This window comes from Manis pentadactyla, chromosome 14 (assembly GCF_030020395.1).
Source record: "Manis pentadactyla isolate mManPen7 chromosome 14, mManPen7.hap1, whole genome shotgun sequence".
NCBI lineage: Eukaryota > Metazoa > Chordata > Mammalia > Pholidota > Manidae > Manis > Manis pentadactyla.
In genome coordinates, this window is record NC_080032.1 from 51,446,092 (window position 1) to 51,469,129 (window position 23,038).

Sequence of the window (23,038 nt, forward strand, 5' to 3'; positions counted from 1 at the left end):
GGCCTGTGTGATCTGCCCCTCATGTCTCTCCTGCTGTCACCCTCAGCTCCATTTCCCTCAGCCCAGCTACCCGGTCCTTCACCCTCTTCCACGTCCTTTTCTGCCACAGGGCCTTTGCTTAAGTGCTTCTGTCTGCCTGAAACACTCCTCTTGTGTATTTTCTCAGGACAGTATTCTCCCCTTTCAGACCAGGCCAGGCTCCTTTGGGAGACACTGGGAAGAACCATGTTCCTCTCTCAGAACTGTTCTCTTGGTTGTTATTTGTCTTCGCTAGTTTACCCTCTGCTGGTAGATCTAAACATTACCTGCATGAGAGCAAGGCCCTTTTTCCTGACTGCTGTATGCCCAGTACCTGGCTTCTACTAGGTGCTGGATAAATATTTGTGGAATCAATGAATGAGTAATCAGACATCTGAGCGTGGGACATACAAATTATGTCTAGCATTGAAATCTAAGAGAAGACGTCAAGATTGGCACACCAAGGACACAGTTTATTTAGTCCTCTTTTAATCAGCAAAGTGGATGGAATTCTCCAATCAAGACTTGTCAGCATTTGAAAGAAACCGCTTTGTGTGTATGTGACTGTAGCTTTCTGATTTCAAATCAAATATTAGACTCCTCCGAAGGTAAAAGGTGATTTCTACCACACCAGAGAAGTCTTCCTTCCTGTCAAACTGCTCAACGTGGAGGCACAAAACGGACAGCTTTTAAAATGGGCGAATTAAATCCATCAACTGTGCTGACATGGAACTGAGACACACACTGCTGTAAAGGGAAGGATTTTCTTTTCTTTTCCACAGTTATTTCTGAGAAGGGTGGCTGATTGGAATCCTTCTTGGTTTGGCACCAGCAGCTCACCCACGACACACAGGCGCGTGGACACCGGGCTCCAGAAGGCCGGCCTGCCCTGTGGCTGGTGTGTGAGTTCAGAGGCTCTCCTGGTACCCCAAGGTGTGGGACGCGTCCTCCAGGCTGGACCACTTGCCTTTGAGTGTGTGGATGTCCCAGCCTCCCAAGAGCCTCAAACAGACGAGCTGTCTTTGTCTCGGGATGGCCGCATCCCTGCCTCTCCTCTCCTTGCTCTCTGAGACGTCACCTTTTTGAGCCTTGGTTGTCTAGAATACTCCTGTCATTTGTTAAGGGCCATGCCTGTCCCCAGCTTAAAGGAGAAAGAGAAGCCTGCTGGGGCCGAGGGCAGGTGTGGAGACAGATGGGAGGGAGGCAGAGGAAGCCCTTCCCTGGCTGGCAGCGCCTGCCTCGCCTGGGAGCTGGTTACCATATAGTCTCCCTCTCCTCCCCAGGCCCCCTGAGTCCGAAGCTTTGGGTCGGGGTGAGTGATGGGCTTGAAGGAGGCCCCCAGGTCATCCCACTGCCCACTCAAGTTGAGTCAGAGAGCCAGCGTCTTAGTTGACTAGGACCCTTTCCCAGCTCACCTGTGGACCTACATTCACATTTTATCATTATTGATTTTTTTTTTAATGGGCCTGTCCAGAGCTTTCAGTGTAGATACTTGTTTTTAAAATAAGCCAAACCAAAGTATCTTTAATGGCAGTTAAATCTGGACTTGCTAATGAGCCAAGTGCCTGGCCCAGCAGATACATCCCGACATCGCAGCCTCAAAGCTGAGGCACTGCATTGGACCGAGCCATTCCAAAGCTGTGTAGTCTCTGCCTCTGCTTCCTGTCCTCCCTGCCCTCCAGGGCAAGAGCCTAAAGCCTTTCACCCACCAAGAATGAGAGGCCAGAAGGCTGATGTGGAGCCAGAGACACCTGTTTGAATTCCAGCTCTGTCGTTCTCCAGCTCTGTGACTTGAGGAAGTTACTTAACCTCTCTGAACTTCTCTGTGCTCATAACATGGTGCCAACAGTGCCTAGTGCCAGCAGCTCTGGGGACTTGGGAAAATGGAAAGCACGTCACAGCGCAAGACACTGGGCGCTCTGCTTCATGCTTGCTCTCTCCTAGGCTGCCGCCCCACAGCCAGGCTGCCGTCACAGTTTGGAACATTTGGCTTTAGGTTATACAGATGCTGAATTATGGCCACTGCTACCTCCCTGCCTTGTGAGAATGGCCCCGCACGGGACAGAGGAGGAACTGGGCCTACCTGAGTCAGCCCGCTCGGTACTTGTGTGGCGCCTGAGACAGCTGTGGCTGGGGGTCCTGACTCGCCCACACCTACCCAGCTCTCTCTCCTCTGGGGTGTCCCTCTTGCTCTTTGTGCCAGCCACGGCTGGCCTGGCACAGCCTGAAGGTTCCGTGACTGCATCTTCTGCATCACCACGCACTCTCTGGCATCTGACTCCATGGGCACTGGGGATGCAGGCCCCACCTAGGCCCTCTGTTTAGGATACTGACCCCTCAGGGTGATGGAGGTCAGAGAGGCCTCTGCTCAGGAAGACTGGGGTGTGGAGGAAGATGGTGCAGATGTATTGTGTGGGACATTGAGTTGGGGCAAGAGGGATGGGCCTTGGGCCCCGCCTGGACCAGCCATTGGTCAGAGGCTGCCCAAGGCATTGTGAGCTTTGGTGAGGTGGTGGGGCCCGCAGCAGAGGGGGGCTCGGAGGAAGCCCGCCAGCCCTGCAGGGAGGCCGGGGCACCCAGACGGCACCTGCCCAATGTTCCGTGTCCTTCCAGTCCAGGTGGTCTGGCGAGGGAATCCAGCCCTGTGCTTGGTAACCCACAGCCTTCTCAGAGAGGAGCAGGACCCAGAGCCCCAGCCTGCGGAGGGGCAGGCCCTGCTCCTCTCCCACCCCCGTCCTCCAAATGACAGCATTTCAGGACCTGCTTTCCCAGGCCTTTGCTATGGACCCATTTGAAAGAAATGCCCTCCCGCCAATAAAGCCCACATGTAAATCCACTGCCTGGGAGGCAGGAGCAGGCACAGTGGTGGGTGGGCCATGGGGCAGCTCTGCTTAGGGATCTGCCGCCCGTGTGTCTTGCTCCAGGAAGGTGACGTGGCTGTGAATTAGGCGAAGACAGGCCGGCGAGGCTCTGGGCTCCCGGGGACCGCACTTACTTCCCCCTCCTCTCTGATTTCCAGTTCCAGTGGCGATTCTCCCGGGAGGATGTGCACCACAGGCAGATGAGGAAATCCAAAGGTAAACTGAGCGCCCGAGACAGGCGGCAGGTAGAGGAAAGCGAGAAGCGTTCAGAAGACCAGTTCCCCAAAGCCGGAGACGTGGGCAACTGTGTGCCGGGCCCGCAGCAGGAGGCTGGAGCCCCTGAGGAGGTGAAGGTCCCCACGCACGAGGGCTCAGGAGAAAGGCCGTGTCCCGGGGGCTGGCTCCGCACAGAGGGCGGTGCCGTGCAGAACGGGCCCGCTGGCCTCGTTGGGGGCCCTGCGGGGGGCTGTGCCAGGCCCATGGGGCCCGGGGAGGCTGCTGGGGAGGGGGCCGAAGAGGCGGCTGCAGAGCCCGCAGGAGGCGACTGAGCCTCGGGCCGTGGCGCTGACACCTGCGAGGTTTGCCACCTGAGGGGGCGGCAGCCCTGTGTCCAGGGCGGGACTGGCCCTGGCACTGTGTCTCACCCTTTGGCTTAGCTCGCCCTCTCCTTGTGAGCTCCTCCAGGCCTTCCAAGGGCCTGGCCCCCAACAGTGTTGGTTTCTGACCATCCCCTCAGGCCATGTCGTGATGCCCAGTGTCAGAATGCAAGAGGGTAGGTTATTTCTTCTAAACCCAGGGGCTGGAACCCCAGCCCTGGCCCCACTGCCTCTCCCGGGCCGGGGACTGGCCCTGCAGAGGCCTCCAGCGGGCACTCGGGCCAAGCCCACGGACCACCCGGCTACTGACTGAGGCTGTTTGCTGTGCATCCCCACACACCCCTGGGCAGTGTCTGGCCCTGCTGTTCTGCAGCTGCTTGGCGACCTGTAACAACCCCTGGAGCCCCCCACACCCAGCCGCTGTCCCTCCCCCCACAGCCCTCAGGCACTGCTGCTCTGGCAAAGAAAATGGCACTGGGGAGGGAGGCGCCCCACCTCCTGGCTTTCTCATGGTATATTCCCCTAGATTCTGGTAACCTGGAACCAGGAAGTCTTTCTTTCTGCTTGTGTACCTGCTCTTGCAGAACATCTGAGAAGGAATTGTGTGTTGGTATTACTACCCGAAAAGTATTTTTAAAGGTTTTGTATTCAGCACATCATATGCACACATGTTCCTTCTGTCTTCACGGCAGTCCGACAGGTTGGGAGCCCTTGTTTTGTGCTCTTTTAATCAGTGTGTCCTTGGCCAAGTTGTTTCCCATGTATGCTCTCACATGTCTATGTTGTTCAGAAAGTATCGTTGACGCTTTAAGTAGATGTGACTGGCGCACCTTGGAGAGAGAATGCATCGTTGTCTTGACCAAAACAACAGCCTGTCTCTTCTCTTTCTTGTTTAGTTACTTAAAGCAATAAATCATCTATGAATTTAATGCACTTTGAGTATCGAGAATTTATCATGTCACAGGGAAAAGTCCTAGCCCAATGTCTAAAGGACTCTACCCCAAGTCCCCATTCACTTTTTGTAAGTTGCTAACTCCTGACAGCATGATGGTTTTGGAGAAGAAAATAAAGCTCCTGTGGAAGATTAGCAGAGGCGGCTAAGCATACTGTACTTTCAGGTCATTCGTAGAAAGAAGACAGAGGGTGGGATTCAGGTGCCACCAGGTAAGTCCGGGCACGGCCACCTCCCACTGCCCTGGCAGTGGAGACAAATACCATTTCAGAACAAACAAAAGCCTCACATCAGTATCCAAGCATGTTTCCAAGCTTTTAAGTAAATTATTTAATGAGGCAAGTCTTTTTCCTGTTTACAGTTTGTTAAAATAAAACACATTTGTAATATATTTTTACTAGGCAGAATTGGAAACCCTTGTACAGCCACGTTGTACAGTCATTTTCCTCTTGACTTTTTAGCAAACTTCCCTCACCTGACCCCCAGGGCTTACTGAGAAAGGTTAAAGGCTCTGTTCAAGGAGAAGACATTTAAAAATGACACTTTCCACAATTATACTCAGGAATATCTATACATTTTTATTTTTACAGTATTATCTCTTAGCCCTTATCTCAGAGGCTCACAACTTCAAAAAAATATGCTAGTTAGCAGCAGGCTGGGGCAAAAACAACACCCATTTTTCACAACTTTGCAAAGTGTGGTCCCAGGCTGCACCCCTCAGTGGATGGCCTTACGACATCAGTGTTGGGTGTATTTTTCAGTACTTAAATTACATTTATGTTGGCTGAATTTCTTGTGGAAAAAAAATGAAAGGTAACTAACTGTAGCTTACTTGAATTTCTCAGGCAGTTTGGCCATAGCACCAGGCGAACAATTCTTGGAGGCCTTGTTTTTACCCCTTGCTTCAACATGTCCCTGTTGATACCAGGTAAAATATCAGCCTACCTCAGGCAGGTCTCAAATTAGCTGCACCTCAGAACCACTGGGGGAGCTTTAAACTTTCCTGATTCCTGGGTCCCACCCTGAGGCTGGGAGTGGTGCCTGGGGCAATGGCCTGGGCATCAGGATTTGTAGCCACTACCACCCCCACCCAGGGGATTCTAAGGTACCGGGAACAGAGCGACACACTGGCCGCAGGATGGCTCAGGCTCGATCACAGCTCACTCCTGTGAAATGAGATGCTTTTTCACAAAAGGCAGACAAACCCCTAACACCCAGTCCCAACATCCTGCATGTGCATTTCAAGTGTGTGGTGGGGGGAGGGGGCCCAGGGGAAATTCCACCTCCCTGTGATTACCTACGGTGAAGGGCCAGGGCTGTGCTGACAGTGCCCTAGCGCTCTGTGAAAACTGCAGACTGCAGTGGTAGCCAGAGAGGCTTGTGCACATGGCAGTTAGCGGCTGTCACAGCGGGTCTGAAAGGAACAGGCAGTTTTGGGGGTGACCAGGTAACTGCAGTGGGGACCCGAGTGGCTGTGACAGGCCCCGTTGCCATCACTGTGCAGCCCAAAAGGTGTTCCCAGAGTCTGAGGCCAGCTTCCCAAGGGTTCAGAGACAGGCCTGGAGGGTCCTGTAGTTCTTCAGTCCAGCTATTTCCCTGTGGAGGAGGTTTTCAGAGGGGGAGAACCTCTCCCAGGAACGAGAGAGATGTTCATCTCAAGCTGTGGCCGAGTCTGAGTCTTTGGAAAAGTGTTCTCAAGACCCACTCTTCACCTCTGGAGGTTCAGAGTGGGGGCAGGAGGTCGACCTCGCTCACAGGGCCGCCTGGCAGAGGCAGGAACTCTCACTCTGCTTGAAGAAATGCAAGCAGGTTGCTCTCCAGCGCCCACGGCCAGGGGTCAGGGTGCTGACATGGAGGACACCTGTGTTAGGAAGTGGCCACTTTTGGAAGCAGACAGAGCTGGTCAGCAGGCCAACCTGCACGTGTAACCTCTCTTTTCTTCACATGGCCAAGCCTCAGGGTCCTCGTGGGAAAGGGGGCCGACCCCCACCTCACTGGGTTTCTGTGGGGACTCATGTGATGTGCTGGGTCTGTAGTCGTTGCTCTACGGATTAGCAGTTCATCCTGATGATGCCAGGCCATAAAGGTGGCAGAAGGCAGAGCCTGTCCGTGCCCACCCACCGCCCACAGGCTGCAGTGCTTCCCAGCTCCTTGTGCAGGCTGGGGCCAAGTGACTGGGCTCCAGCCTACGGGACATGAGATTTGATGTGGGCCACTTGGGGCCTGGCCCCCACACTTCGGCCACTCCGGCCCTCTCCTCTCAACACCTTTGGCCGAGTCCAAGGTGGACATGACAGGACAGGTAATGAACCTTTGCTCTGCTGGGCCACCGAGATGACGAGGTTTATCTGGTACTGAAGCACACATACTCTATGCCAACAGAAATACTATGTTTATAAAGTCTTAATTTCTTTGTTAGTGGTTTATAAGTAACAAAACAGTAAACATTAGTCCAATCCTTGCCTGGTTTTTTCGAATCTCCAGACTGACAGGGCTATGCTTGATGGGACCAACTTCAAGGAGATATTCTGAGACACTCATTCATTTCTTGTGAGCACATTTTATCAGTACTCTGAACATGTTAGGCGCCATTCTGAATGATAAAACATCTTTCAGCAATGCTACTGAGACGAAGCAGTGCTCATGGGTAGGAATAGGCTCACCCAAACCCCATCACGCAGGCAACCCACACTGGCTGTGCCCTGGCCGGTGTGGTGCACGAGCCTGGGGGCCCCAGGGGAGCTCCACCTGGGCTCTCCTGCTGGGCTCACTCTGGGCCTGGAGCAGGCCAAAGCCAAGAGCAGCAGGTGGTGTTCAAGAGGGAGTCATGCAAAGTTAGGAGGTGAGTGGGGAAGGACTGGGATGAACGCAGGCACTGGCAGGCAGCTCAGCTGGGCTTCTGTCGCTTGGGCGCTCCGTTTGCAGCAGCCCTGCCGAAGCGCTGGCTGCGTGAGCAGTGCAGGCTGGGCCCCTGGTGATGAGCATCCTGTGCTCACTGACCTACCCCACGGTGGGCAGCTTCCCAGGGGAGTCCGGGTTTCCTAGACCTGGCTCCCTGATTCTGCCCCAGGGAAGCATGTAGATGTCAAATCTAAGACCCAACAAGCCTTTGACTGGGGTTTCTGAGACGGCTGTTGCCAGAGAGGACTGCACAGCGATATGCACTACAGATTCCTATAGATAACGACCACTCTGTGGCCAGACTAAGAAAACTGTTGTAGGCAGTCAGCTCTCTGAACCTGGCAGGTGCTTGCCTCCCCAGCCCCTGCAAGACTGTGGAGCAGTGTTCCCTGCTGGTAGAGACAGGCCATGGGGAGCCCCGTGTGTCCCTGCGGGCATGAGGGATCGAGGATCCGCTACAGACACAGTTCTTCGTTCCCACCCCACTGGGCTGGGTGCTGGGTGCTGGACGGCAGCAGGGAGCGAGCAGACCTGATCTGGGCTCCCTGGGAGCTTATGACAGACACGGAGAGGTTCACAGTAGTGCTGAGCACTGCGGGGTGCCCTGAAGGCTCACAGAGGAAGTCAGGGAGGCCGGAAGAGAAGCAGTCAGGTGAGCAGTCCTCGGGGAGGCAGGGGCCACCCGGCGGCTGCGAGGCAGGTGCTGGGGCCTTGCTGCCTGGCTGCAGTCCTGCCTGCCGCCTGCTGGCTGTGTGGCCTTGGGCAAGTTACACAACCCTGCTGTGGCTCCGTTGCCTTATCTGTGAAATGGGGTACAGTTGTGAGAATTAAATAAATACACATAAGGTGCTTGGAGAATAGCCAGGACACAGTAGGTGCCATATAAATGTTACTGATGAGAAGGACTGAGTAAGGGGAGGCTGTTTTTCAGTCTTCATTAGGGAAATGACATCAACTTTGCAGCCCTGAAAGATCTCTGCTGACCAAGAAAGCTGAGCAGGGGACCCAGACGGGGCCTGAGTTAGGAGCCCATGTGGGCATGCTAGTGATGTGCATCTCCATGGCGAGGGAGAGATGGGCACAGAGTTGAGAGTAATTCAGGAGCCCAAACTGACTGGATTTCACTGTTGAGAGGAAAGTGAGGAGGGTATTAAAGCCACCAGCCACACCACAGGTGGGAGTATTGTCCTTACCTCAGCATGAGGCCAGGGTAAGTACTGGTGATATGACCACGTGCAGAATTGTTCTCAAACCTCTCCTGGAGGCTCAGGATTTGAATGACTCATTTACCATTACAAAGTTGCCAAAACCTAAGTCTTGGTACTCCCCTTGGGACCTGCAGAACGTGGCTTTCATTGGGGGAACAGGAGCACCAGGGAGAAACTGCGGTGGGCAAGGCTTGTGGTCATACAGTGGGAAAGAGCTGTCCCAGGCCCGAGGGGCACAGCCTAAGTTCTGCCTCAGAACGACTTTTTTTTTTAAATTAAGGTACAGTAGACATACACTCTTATGAAGGTTTCACATGAAAAAACAATGTGGTTACTACATTTACCCATATTACCAAGTCCCACCCATACCCCACTGCAGTCACTGTCCATCAGTGCAGCAAGTTGCCAGAGATTCACTATGTCCCTTCTCTGTGCTACACTGTTCTCCCCGTGATCCCCCACACCATGTGTACTAAACATAATACCCCTCAGTCCCCTTCTCCCTCCCTCCCCACCCACCCTCCCACACCCCTCCCCTTTGGTAACCACTAGTCCTTTCTTGGAGTCTCTGAGTCTGCTGCCATTTTGTTCCTTCAGTTTTGCTTCATTGTTATACTCCACAAATGAGGGAAATAATTTGGCATTTCTCTTTCTCCACCTGGCTAATTTCACTGAGCATAATGTCCTCCAGCTCCATCCATGTTGTTGCAAATGGTAGGATTTGCTTATTTTGTATGGCTGAATAGTATTCCATTGTGTATATGTACCACATCTTCTTTATTCACTCATCTACTGATGAACACTTAGGTTGTTTCCATATCTTGGCTATTGTAAAAAGTGCTGCAGTAAACATAGGGGTGCATATGTCTTTTTGAATCTGAGAAGTTGTATTCTTTGGGTAAATTCCAAGGAGTGGGATTCCCCGGTCAAATGGTATTTCTATTTTGAGCATTTTGAGGAACCTCCATACTGCTTTCCACATGGTTGAACTAGCTTACATTCCCACCAGCAGTGTAGGAGGGTTCCCCTTTCTCCGCATCCTCCCCAGCATTTGTTGTTCTTAGTTTTTTCAATGCTGGCCATCCTTACTGGTGTGAAGTGATATCTCTTGTGGTTTTAATTTGCATTTCCCTGATGATTAGTAATGTGGAGCATCTTTTCATTTGTCTGTTGGCCATCTGAATTTCTTCTTTGGAGAACTGTCTCTTCATATCCTCTGCCCATTTGTTAATCAGGTTATTTGATTTTGGGGTTTTGAGGCGTGTAAGTTCTTTATATATTTTGGATGTTAACCCCTTGTCGGATATGTCATTTACAAATATATTCTCCCATACTGTAGGATGCCTTTTTGTTCAGCTGATGGTGTCCTTTACCGTACAGAAACTTTTTAGTTTGATGTAGTCCCATGAGTTCATTTTTGCTTTCGTTTCCCTTTCTCAAGGAGATGCGTTCAGGAAGAAGTTGCTCATGCTTATATTCAGGAGATGTTTGCCTATGTTGTAAGAGTTGTATGAATTACATTCAAGTCTTTAATCCATTTTGAGTTTACTTTTGTGTATGGGGTTAAACAATAATCGTTTCATTCTCCTACATGTAGCTGTCCAGTTTTGCCACCACCACCTGTTGAAGAGGCTGTCATTTCCCCATTGTATGTCCATGGCTCCTTTATCATATATTAATTGACCATATATGCTCAGGTTTATATCTGGGCTCTCTAGTCTGTTCCATTGGTCTATGGGTCTGTTCTTGTGCCAGTACCAAATTGTCTTGATTACTGTGGCTTTGTAGTAGAGCTTGAAGGTGGGGAGTGTAATTCTCCCTGCTTTATTCTTCTTTCTCAGGACTGCTTTGGCTATTCGGGGTCTTTTGTGGTTCCATATGAATTTTAGGATGATTTTCTCTAGTTTGTTGAAGAGTGCTGTTGGTATTTTGATAGGAATTGCATTGAACCTATAGATTGCTTTAGGCAGGATGGCCATTTTGACAATATTAATTTTTCCTATCCATGAGCACAGGATGTGTTTCCATTTATTGGTATCTTCTTTAATTTCTCTCATGAGTGCCCAGAGCAATTTTCATCCTTACAGGCATGGCTGTCAACTGTGGGGACTGGGACTTAGAAATCGGGTAAAGGGACTCACTGAATCCAGAGGTAGTTTCAAAACACGGTCCCACATTGAGTAGAGAAAGTTTTTCACCCAATAACTCGGCAGTAAAATGTACATGTCTGAGTTTAGATGTGTTGCTCACTAATCATCAAGTTCAGTATGGCTTTGGATTTGACTCTAAATAACATAAAGGTTAAATGGTGCTCAGAAATATATTTCACTTACAGAGCATTAAAATGCTGCTTGTCATGGACTTCCACGCTTGTGAACCTTCAGTCTGGGTACCTCCTACCTTGATTCTTCCATTAAATGAGTAAGAAAATCATCTTGGCAGGAAGGACAACCCGTGAGCTTGCCAGTTTCTGGAGCCACAAAATGTTTAAGTCACTACCTACCTAAGCCTCTTCCTTCTCATGAAGCCAGGGAACCATCAGTCCAGCCTGTCTCCGTCCAGCCCACCTGAAGCCCCAGCAGGCAAATGTTGTCAAATTTTTAATTGATGGTGAATCTACCATTTTTCTGAAGCCCCAGCTCCAGCATTTAATTGTCACCTCTCATCAGAGGGCCAACCTCAACTCCCCTGGGTCCCTACGGCCTGTTTTTCCCAGCATGAAACTGTAAAATGGTCAAGCTGAAAGGGATTTTAAGGTGCACAGTCCTATGCACCTGACAGATGAGGAGAGGTGGTTGAGTCCCGCAGGCCAGCTGAGAACAGGGACGGCTTAGTCTCTGGATGCCTGGTGCCACACCTGCCCCAACACCCCACGTGGGCAGCCAGACTGCCTCTCATGCTCTGCCTCTTCCCTCTGGCAACTACTGCCCGAGAACAGTAAGAACCTCATGAACTGAAATGCTCTGGCAATGGAGTGTTCTGGTCAGTTAGGTCCCTCTGAAAAAAAGGAGGCCCCCTCCCCCCTTTAGTGGCAGGGAAGACTTTGGAGCAAGCCAAAAGCTGAGGCTGTGGGAAGGAAAGTCCTCCAAGCCAGGCAGAAAGAGCCCAACCCTGTCCTGCAGGCCTGGCTTTGTGGGCCTGGGCACGTCCTCTGAGCTCTCCATCTCACCTCCCTTAGGGGTGGGTGGGGTGGCAGCACTCACCCTGCTACTCCACACAGCTGCTGTGGTAATTTAAGGAGCAAACCAGCTGCCTGTGAAATGCCGAGCACTTCCCTAGTGCTTGACTGAGAGCTTCAGCCCAAACCTGGACCACCGCTGCATCCAGGGTAACCCAGACTCACTACTTCCCATCACTCTTCCTGCGCACCTTAACCTGTGAGAAGTGAAGTTACATCACTAATGTGACATCTACTTGTGTTTAACCTGGAGATGAGAAAAAAAAGAAGGCAGAAAATACAGAATGTACTAAAAAGCTAGAGCAATTAAAACAATGTGATATCAGAGTAGGAACAAATAGGTAGACCTACAGAACAGAGCAGAGTCTAGGAAAAAAAAAATCCATCTGTAGTTGAGAACTTAGTATGTGGTAAAGAAGGCATTTCAAGTAATTGGGGAAAGTGTGGAATATTTGATAAACAGTACTGGGCCACTGGAGAGCCATACGCATAAAGTCAGATCCCATCCCACATTAAGCCTAAAAATTGATTCCCAATGGATAAAAGGCCTACAAAAGCATAAAAAAAAAATATAAACTCCAAGGGGAAAGACTGACATATTTGATTACATATAAATTTAAAACTCCGGTATAAGTTATAAAAGAAAGAATTTATGGGCAAGTAACAGACTGGGAAAAAATATTTGCAATATATGTAACAGAAAAAGGATTAGCAATTACTTTATAAAGAGCTACAAATCAGTAAGCCATGGACATAAAATGTGAACACACCATTCTCAGAAGAAGAGAAATGGTTAAAACAGTTTAGGAAAAAATGCTAGGGAGCAATCAGGAAATAATTTTTTTTTAAAATCATCTTTCATCCAATTGAGTAGGAAAAACAGTTTAAGGACTTAGAATATCTAGTGTTGCCAGAATGTGGGGAAATGCGTACATTCATACTTTATTAGACTATAAATCAATTAGGCATTTTATAGGGTAATATGACAATACCAAATTTTCATCCAGAAATGACAATTCTAATAATTCTACAGAAATATGTACACAAGTTATACAAACAAGTTTGTTTACTGCAATACTGTTTGTAACAGCCCCAAACTGGGAACAATTTAAATGTCTATCAGAGAGATGGTTAAGTACATTACAGTGTATGTCCATAATTTAGTGTGTTAAAGATGAAATCCACAAGCACACATATCTGTATATGTACACATGGTCAATACACTTAAATGTCTACCAGGATACCTAGCAAGCTCTTTACACAGAACTCACCCTCAGCAAGGAAGTGGGTTGGGCAGAAGAGAACTTTAGCATTTTAGTGAACACACTTTTATATTATTTAATTTTCCTGTGTTCATACTTGTCAGGGAACTAGAAAAAAGCAAAGAAATAGACAAAATCTTCGCATGTTCAAGCACAGCAAAGGCCGAGGAGAAGAGATGGAAGAGAGCAGGTCAGCTGACGGGCCCTCTGGGATTTCAGGAACCCAGAACAGACTAGGTCAAGGTGGCTGCTGCATGAGGAGTCCGGGCTCCTGAGCACGGACACTTTCAAATGCACGCCTTGATGTATCTGATGGTGGGTTATAGGTATCTTCATAGGTCATCACCATGCTCGCTGGGTCTGCATGTATTAGGAAGGAGTAGTATTACGGACAAGATATCTCACCATTTCTCTAAGATGAGAACAGTATACTTTGAGTTTCATTTAAAATAAAATGAAATAACAGCTCTCGGGTTAAATTATCAGCATACGATCATCTGCAATACCCAGGAATAAAGGAAATTGGTTTTCCATTTAGAAGGGAAAAAAATCTCAGGCAGAAGCCCATGATACTGGATGCCCTTTGACCATCGCTGCGTGCAGGCCACCTCACTGCTCGCGTGTGAGCATGTACAATACTTGCAGCCATGCATCCCGTAATAACAATTCTCCCAGCACTGTTTCCGGAGCATGGGTATGACCTTCCCCACACCCCCTCCCACCCGCGCCCATGGATACCATCACCTCAGTGATTCACCCACTCACTACCTCCTATAGCTTCTCTTTCAACCAGTGGTAGTTGTTAGAAAAAATTATTCCCAAAGTGTTCCCAGTTTCAATCATAGAAAATGGCCTCCCAAAGTATATAACTTACTCAAGAGATCCTTTGTCTTATGCTTTCCTATCTACAATTTCAGGCACAGTGACCGCACATACTAGATGCTCAGTAAATAACAAATAACTACTTTATTAGCCTCTAGAAAAGTTGTCACCTCCCCAACTTGAGTCCCACTGAATGATTCTCAGTTTTTCATATCATCAGGCTGTTATTTCGCATCTTAAAAAAACTAACAGTGGTTTGGTTACAAGAACTGTAACAACTTCACTATTGTTGATTTTTTAGTTTTGATAAACTTACCATGGTTATGTGAGATGCTGACATTCAGAGAAGCTGGGCAGGGGGTATATGGGAACCCTGTGCTATCTTTGCAACTGTTCTATAAATCAAAAATTACTTCAAAATAAATTCTTATCTTAAATAACTTTTAATAAAACAATTTTAAATGAGTTTAAAAAATGAAGTTCTCTTGACCCCACTTCCCTGTACAGCTTCTATCCTTTTTCCTTCCCTTTACGGTACAATTCTCTGAAACTATTATCCACACCCACTCATTCTGAAGTCTTCCCTCCCAGCTGTTCCTAAACCCGGCCCAGTGTTCCCACTCTTAACATCCACCTTGCCAAGCTCCCCAGTGACCTTCCAGGCGCTCCATCAGTGGCTGCTCACCAGAACTCGCCTTCCCTGTCATTATCAGCAGCAGGACACAGCATGTGATCCATCTTCCAGTGAGCACCAGAGTCAGATGAACACAACGCCAGCACCCTATACATCAGCTTAGCCTACCTTGAGAAGAACGTGAAAGGGTTTCATGTCGTAAGAAGAAACATTTACACAAACTTAAAGAGCCAGAAGGATCCTGAAGAATTACGGCCCTGGGCAGGCCCTTTCATCCACATCAGAAATATTTATTGAGCATCTATTATGTGCCAAGCACAGAACTGAACAAGACAGGTTACAGGTTAGTGGAAGCTACCTAGCCTCTTGAAATCCTTTCTGAATAGGATAAGGGATGGCAAATCACACACTCATGCAGTGCTCTGCCAAGCACTTGATTATCACCACATCCACTCCCACAACAGCCCTAGGAGGGAGGTAGTAGTATCATCTCTATTTTACATGCAGGTGAAAGTGTCTGCACATGTGTGTGTAACTGCAAACTGAGGCATAAGGTAGTTACTTGACTTGCTCCAGGTCACCGGCCTAGTAAGGGGCATGGCTGAGATCTGACCACAAGCAGTCTAGCTCAAGGGCTCTGCAGTCTACATTCTTAGCCACCACACTATCCATTCCAAGGCACCCCGACTGGAGGTAGCTCACTTGGAGCACCAAAAAGATCCCAACTGGCCTAGCAATCAAAGGCAACACGGCATTCTTAGCCTGCAGACTAGAAATACTGTTCAGTGCTCAGCCCAAGAAATGACAGAGCTGAGAGGAACCACAGTGCAGGTCACCACCCGGCCCAACAGTGATCCCCGGGCAGGGCGGCTGGCCGAGCTGGGATCTGCAGGACAGGCAGTCCTTGCTCTGCAACAGCAGCACACAAGCCGTGGGTGGGTGGGCAGGCAGCAGGCAGCACCCCTGCTCCCACCCCAGGCTGTCCTGATGCTCACCCTGCCCCTCCACTACCAGCACAGAACGACCCGTGGTGGCCACTGCCCCACCTGTGTCTCCTCTGCCAGCTGCCTCGGCCAGTTGGCAGAGAAGCCCACTGCTCCCACATGCCTGAATCTCATTGTGCTCCGTCTCCTGTGCCCTGAGCACTCAGCCCTCCAGCCCCGCCTCGGCCTGGACATTCTGGGACCAGCTGACGAGCCAGGGCTCCTTACACAGCGGCCAGAGATGCTCATTCCCTTCACCTCTGAAATGCTGGTGATCACTGCCTCAACTGGACTTTGATATTCCCATCAGGTCACTGGCACTGCTTCCTTCCCGCTCAATTCAAATCCAGGATGAAAACAGTTGACAAATGATCTCTGCTTAAAACTTGACAAAATTCAGATCAGGGCAGAGGCTAGAATGGTGACGCTAACCATGGTTGGGCCCTAAATCAATGATGTATTTAAGCCCTGACATCCCCGCAGGGCCCGCAGCCATGGAGGTGGGAAGAGCAGCCTGTCCCCTCTCACCAGCTCAAGAAGGGGGCCACAGCTGGAGCTCCTGCATGCCCACTCGGCGGGGTTCTTCGCAGCCCCCCTTCAGCCTCACAGCTCACCAGCCCAGCAGCATGGGCCCGAGACTCCTTCACCTCTAGAGAGGACTGCCAAGCCCTAGCCCATGACTTTTAAATTTATGAAATTCTAAACAAAGGTACAAACTGCAGTCTGCTTTCTGGCAGTTTTCCCAGCACAGCCTTGGGATGAGACTCCGTTCTCTCTCCCTGCCTCCCAACCCGGAGCTCAGCAAGGACAACACCAGCTGCTTTCTGTCAGTCACTCAACAAGTCCATGCTGAGGGGCTGCGGGTCCCAGGAAGAGGCCTGGCAAGGCCATGCAATGAGAGGCGGCCGAGCAGCATTTGGAAATGGCTCCGTACCCCTAATCAACCCTAAGCACACTTCCACAGCTGGCCAGGCCAGCCACCGAAGGGAGACCCAGCATGGAACACAGCAGTCACCCTGCCTTTGTCCCAAACAAGAAGCTGCCCCCTGCTTGCAACGTGAAGGCAGGCAGCCAAGACACAACACAGGGAGGGTTTCACCTGAAAAGAAACTAACAATTAGTCAGGATACATACTCAGGATACTCGTTAACATTAAGCAAATACACTGGATATTCAATTCCCTAAGGCAGTAGTTCTACCAATTTATTTCTAAACCCAACTTTGACGGTCTGAAGAAGCAAGGCAGCAAACCACAGTGAGGTAAACCAAGACATTAAAGAAAGAATTTTCAAAGAAAAATTATGAAGAATATGTTTAAATTATAAATTTATTGAACATAAGACATAAAGGTTGTCAAATAATTTAAAGATGGCCAACATTTCACAAACAAAACCACATTTTCATATGATTAAATATAAGTACATGTCCTTTTTCTCCCTAAGGGGAAAGAAAATCTGTATTGTAAATTCAAGGTACATCAGGAGAAAATCAGTTATTAATAAAAAACATACTAAAAAATAGTTTAATCAATGAGGTCTTTGCAAAAAGTTTATCATTTAAGTCTGTCCACTGGCTTTTCTTTTCTTCCCTAGCTGGTCACTTGGTTCACAGCCTTAAAAGGTAAGGCTGGGCAGAAGTGAATTCACCTTGCCACAAATAACAAACGTGGTATCTGCTCTGTCCAGAGCAGACCTCACAGCCTTCTCTTTTCCACCTTCACTCACTTCCTACCACCACTTCTCAAAGCAAATGTGCTCTTTGGGAACATGGCTGCTTTCCAGTTGTTTGGAGAAAAAGTCCGTCATTGGAGGTGGGCCGCAAATATAGAACAGAGTCTCTTCTGAAATATGATCTCTTACCTCCTTCTCTGTTATTCTTCCTTCTAACAAAAAACAGAACAAACACCAAACTAAGCAAGTGTGTACAGAAACGAGGACGGACCTGCCACAATCAGCAGCAGTGTTTACTTCCAGGCACGCAGGCTCAGAGGCGAGTCTCTAGTCAGTGCTCCCGGGGGCATCTGGGGACAGACCCCAGCAGACTGCCTCTCCAGGTCTCCTAAACTTAGGTGAGGCCAAGTGGGATGTTAATCAGCGTGCACTCTCCAGACGGGCCGCTCAGCTTACTGATCTCTGGTAGAGATTCAAAACTGCCTTCAGCAAAGTAAATAAACTATGCTGTGAAAAATCCGTCCAAGCAGGGGAAACCACGAGTAATTTAAATTACCATTAATGGCAAATGGAATCGATTCAGTCAAAGCTGGAACATAAATTCTTTGTATGCTTACTACAGTGATGATGCAAAGGTCCCCTAAAAAATGTGGAAAATAAATTTTTAATGTGGGCAGCAGGAAACCTGTATGTAAATAAATCCAACTATGTCTCTCCTTATTTTCGCATGATGAATCATTTCTCATTCCCCAGGTAGTGACATTCCTAACCAGCAACTCCCAACAATAAAGCATCTACAGTCAACCAACCAGCAGGTCAAGAAAATAACTGTGTGGAGATAGTCAAAATATCTCTAGGGAACTCACCTGTGATATACGGCTTGAGCTCTGCACTGATTTGTGTAGTCTGTTTTGTAACATGCAAACTGCATGCAGTCTTCTCAGGAAATTCATTTACTAAATCGAGGATATTTTTCTGGAATGTCAAACATATTTGGTCACACTACAATTTAAAAAAATCAGAACAGATGTGCACAACCACTGGCGCTGAACCTCAACTCCCATTCTGCACACGTCTGCTGCTCCTGCTTTCTACTTAGCGGGATATTGTTTGCAGCCTAGCAGGCCAGAGCGTTCAAAGTACAGAGGGCTATTTGGCTTTAATTGAAATCTGAATATGCTAACAAGCATATTACTAACTCTGGGAGCTTTTTCTTTTTCCTTTTTCTCAAGCATTGGTAATTAAGCAGCAGTTTCACTGACCAGTGTGTCTTTTAACTGTTTCTGTGCTTTTGTTCAACGCTGCAGCTGCGAAGCAATCCAGTGTGAAAGGCTTCTCCTGTCAAATGTACTTAGTCTCAACAGATGCAACTGACGGGGTTTCATTCACCCAGCTGGGCCCACACTTTACGTGTCCCCTACTCTTGCAACACAAGCCCACTTGTAGGTCTCTGGACCCACCTGTAGGTCTTCGAACTCTATGGCCTCTCAGGCCATGGTGACTTTCATGGTCACCCACGTCCAGATCCAGGCCCATGAGACCTGCCCCACCGTGTCAGGTCACTGCAGCCTCCTCATAGCTGCCTCACTGTGCTGGGTAACCAATGGTGGCAGGCTTTGATATGCATGTGAGTAGTAAGGCTGGTCAAGCCTTTCATTTGAATGGCTGCAGAGAGGGGAGAACTGAGGCAAGTTCCAGGACCAGAGCATGATCCAAGTTTGCTCACAGCAAGCTATGCAACGGACACGTCTCCCTTACCTGAAACAGGAGCTCACTGGTGTTTTTTGCACTGTAGAACAGCTTTGTTGTTCCTATCTCATATCCACTTCCTTTGTTTTCCCGTTCTCTGTGGAGATCCACAGAGTGCCGCAGGATGGAAAGCAGAGGGTTGATTCCAACTCCTCCTGCAATCAACACGAGATTTCTAGAGGCATCTGCAGGCTGAGGGTCAAAGAAGAAGTCTCCACCCACTCTCACGGCCACTTCAGAGTCCAGTGTGCACTAAGGCAGGACAGAAAAGATCCTCCTTTAGTCCTGTGTAGCTCAGGTCCTAACCCAGATGTGCCTCTCTAATAAAGTCAATTGCATCTACCTCCTGCATTTTTATCAGTGTTTAGGACTGTTTTTACACCTTGCACTCCATTTTCCCAGGGCCCTGTGAACTGATTCCATCTGTCTGTCACACAGGCCATTTGCCACTCTGCCTCTGTGATCCACACTACATAGCCACTCCACTACTGAGAAAAGGAGATGCGCTTCAGGAATTATGCCATTTGTTAACTTTTTAGGTGATGAATGGGGTTGCAAAGAGGCCCTGGACTCAGGGGACAGCTCTGAAATAGTTTCCTTTCCTGAGGTTGTTCCTGTGCTCTGATCAAAGCCATGGAGCAGAGAAAAGCAGGATGGGGCAAGTGTCACTACTGCGGCTGCCCTGGACTCATCAGGGCTGAGGAATGTGGGTGCCGGGGGCTTCCTCCTGGCCGTCCTCAGGGCAGAGCCTGACCCGCTCCACAGCCTCAGGCCAGCACTGCAGTGGCCGCTCAGAACTCAATGCGTCTCCCTGCAGCAGCAGATCTAGGGCGGCCAGAGGTTTACACAGGGGGTGAGAAGCACACACACTCCCCCAGGTGAAGCACCTGCTTTCTGGGGAGGCCACTGTAGCAGGAACACCATGAGCTGAGGGCACTGCTTGTCCATAGGGGTGATACTGCCCCTGAGGGCATGTTTTGGAAACTTGTGGTGATACTTTATTGTCACAATAATTTGGGGAACCCAACCAGCATTTAGGGGGCAGGGCCAGGAATGTTAGACCCTGTGAAGGCAGAGGTGCCCTGGAGCTGGTTATATCTGCAGGAATTTTTTGAGCCAGTTTCTATTGGGAGTTTGAAATCAGACTGTGGGAGTACCACAGTGCAGAAATCAGGGCTTTCTTTGCATGTCTTACTCAGAGGGCCAGTTTTGCAGCACACCATTTATCTACAACACAGGACTGCCCCACAGACTTCTGGAGGACCCAGGGATATACACATAGGCGAAAACCAGTTTGTCATGATCTGAGACTAGACCCTAACTCATTTTACAAAAAAAGTCAGTGTTTTTCCCACAGGTCTAACACAGTCTGAATTTTCCCGCATGTAACCACTGTGTAGACTGTACTTTGTGTTCAGAACATTACCAAGCGTGTTTACCCCAGGTGGTAACACACAGGCGTGGTCCTCTGTCACACACGACGACCTGCACCACCAGCCCCGGGACAGTGCACTCATGGTGACTACAGGTCAAGGACCAGCCAGGTGACTCCTCCACCTTACCTTCTAATTTAGAAATGCCACCTGCTTATATACCAAGGTAACACACAGCCTTTGGTTATGAATCATTTTCTTTTCCTTTCATTTCTCCTTTCCATTATACTTAGAGAATTACGTCATTTCATTTTTTTATGTTTTGATTACATTAACTTTGAATTTCATTTGAGGATAGTTTTCTAAAGGGGGCACTGGATCTGACAGGGTTGAGAATCCCTAGTATGGCGAAAAACACACTGATCTAGAGTCATAACAATGAATTTTAACACAGCCTCTATGAAATACAGCAAGTTGCTTCACTACAGCATCTGGAAAATGGGTACCAGCACGTGCCCTGCTCACCCCCCAGAGCCATGGTGGGCACCACCCGGCCCCCCAAGGGCTCCCTGCTGGCGCTGAGCTCTGTGTAAGAGGGATTTTGGTCACAGTGGCTGCCATGAATGAAAACAGCCCTGGGGGTGCCTGCTTTCTTCTTCCCTGTCACTAAAACACTAGAAGTAAGGACATTTCTATTAGGAGTATAGGTTTGCCATTACACATTCCTGACATAAAGCACCCAAGTGAAGGCCCTCCTAAGGAGTCATAATGTATCAGGTGCTTTTTGAGGAGCAAACCCTTAGCATTCACACGCTGGCACCTTGCACAGCAGCTAAGCTGTAAATACTATTTGACATGAATTTAATTCGGGGCTCTGCAACTTAAAGAAGAGTTACTCTCAGAGAAAATCTAAGGAAAAAATGAAAATCATTTGAATTCACAAAACAGGTCCTTCTTGGTAAGGAACTTTTAAATGAATGGAACTCCTTTCTCTGAGGAAGAAAATGATCTGAATATTTTAAATATGTAGGAATTTTTATATGAAGGATAAGTGGGTTTTCATTTTCAACAAAACTGAGCAGCACGGGAGCACTCTTAGGAGTAACTAAAATCTAGGAATCACTACACTGGCTACCAAAGGGCTTTGAAATACTCCTCAAGTCTGGAAAAAACCGTCTATATTAGAGAGGCTCTGCCTAATGACAACAATGGATTTCACCTCCACACACTCCCTGCCCATCTTGCCTGCCTGTACACGTCTAAGATCTCTAAGAACCCACGAGGAAAAGAGGCTAAGACATGAGGCATAATCACGTCCAGTGGTCATCTTCAGCACACTTAGTAATGACAACAAACAAAGGCTTACTGTTAAGGTTACTGTTTTTTCAGAAACCAGAGTATTTTCAACCTTCAAGTTGGTAAGAAAATGTACCCCACGAGAAGCTAATACTTAAGAAGACTGTCATCTCCTTAGTGAAAAAATAAATCTTCAACAGACCTATCTTCTAATTTGCCAGCATATGCAAAGAATAAAAAGCCATCTTTGTCTTTTGTTGATCAATAAAAACTGCCAAGGTAGCATGAACACAATACTTATACTGTACAGCATAAAATGGAAGCAAGTGAAAGGACATTACCTTCAATTACATGGCAATGTATCTAATTTGGGTATAGATTTCCTACTTTTGAAATAAATAACTTTTCTGCAGCAACTGGAGCCCAGCAAACAATGGCTGTCTAGAACCCTTTCCCTGCCAGGAGCTTGAGCCAAAGCAGATAAAATAAAGGAAGACATTTATGGCACTTTATCCCACAGCCCAAGAGAGCAGCCTGCTGCCACCCAGACACTCACGTGCCCCTATTGTCCACTCTGATAGCTTAATAAGGCAAATCCTCAGGAGGAAAATAGCCACCTGAAATGGTTCCAAGAACGATCTGACTTCATAAAGGCTGTATGCAACTCCCACTGGGCAGAGTGGAGCAGCACCACAATTAGGATGTGCATTCAAGCAATACCACTTGGCGATTTTCTACAGCCTATAAGAATAGGTTCCTCCATTGAAATACCAATGAGGCATGCAACCAAGCAGGGAGCTGTGGACCAGGACCAGATCATGTCACGTGGGAGCTGACAACCGGAGGGGCCTCATGGCACTTGAGTCAGGATGGCTAAGCTCATTCTAACTGAGCATGGGGTGCACAGACACCTTGCTGGGCTAGCCCCCTCCCACCCCCAGCATATTTTACAGACTCAGGAGACAGCCTTGAGACACTAATGGGTAGAAAATCCAAAGAGAATCTAAAAAGAAATGAGGCAGCTGAGGCCACACTGAAGGAAGGACTCTGAAGGTCAAAGCGTAAAAATATGACAGGATACATTTACAACAGAGATGCTGAGAGAAGCAGCTGGAGGTTATTCTGAACAGATACAACATGTAAACAAATTGTAGGAATAATAATAATTTTTATGCCCTTATAGATTAAAAACAGTTTTTTTACATTATCTTACAGTATAACTTTTTTGGTATGTAATTCTATGAATTTTAACACATACATAGATCTGTATTACTACCAGCAAAGTCTCCCTTTATGTTCACATCCTTCCCCTAACCCATTAACCACTGATCTGTTTTCTATCACTGTATTTTTGTCTCCCAGAATATGACATAATGGGATTACAGAGTAAATAACCTTTGAGACTGGCTTTTTTCACTAAACATGCTGCCTCTAATGGTCACCCAAGTTGTTGTGTGAATCAACAGTTCCTCCGTTTTTATAGCTGAGTAATAGTGCACTGCATGAATGTATCACAGTGCTTATCCATTCACTGG

At 48.3% G+C, this 23,038-nt stretch overlaps 2 protein-coding genes across 8 annotated transcripts in view; one reads left to right on the top strand and one right to left on the bottom strand.

The window, feature by feature from the left end:
• RFTN1 (raftlin, lipid raft linker 1) overlaps positions 1-4,404 on the top strand; it is a 197,514-nt gene extending 193,110 nt beyond the window's left edge. For all 6 annotated transcript variants that reach the window (XM_057492271.1, XM_036901028.2, XM_057492267.1 and 3 more), the window contains exon 10: positions 3,038-4,404. In XM_057492271.1, the coding sequence (XP_057348254.1) occupies positions 3,038-3,427 (390 nt within the window). In that variant the 3' untranslated portion in view covers positions 3,428-4,404. The remainder of the gene's footprint in view (positions 1-3,037) is intronic.
• Positions 4,405-16,724: 12,320 nt separating this feature from the next.
• Positions 16,725-23,038, bottom strand: part of OXNAD1 (oxidoreductase NAD binding domain containing 1) — a 32,277-nt gene continuing 25,963 nt past the window's right edge. For both annotated transcript variants that reach the window (XM_036901023.2, XM_036901022.2), the window contains 3 exons: positions 18,844-19,086; positions 17,952-18,060; positions 16,725-17,297 (listed from right to left, as the gene is read on the bottom strand). In XM_036901023.2, coding sequence (XP_036756918.2) covers positions 17,143-17,297; positions 17,952-18,060; positions 18,844-19,086 — 507 coding nt within the window. In that variant the 3' untranslated portion in view covers positions 16,725-17,142. The remainder of the gene's footprint in view (positions 17,298-17,951; positions 18,061-18,843; positions 19,087-23,038) is intronic.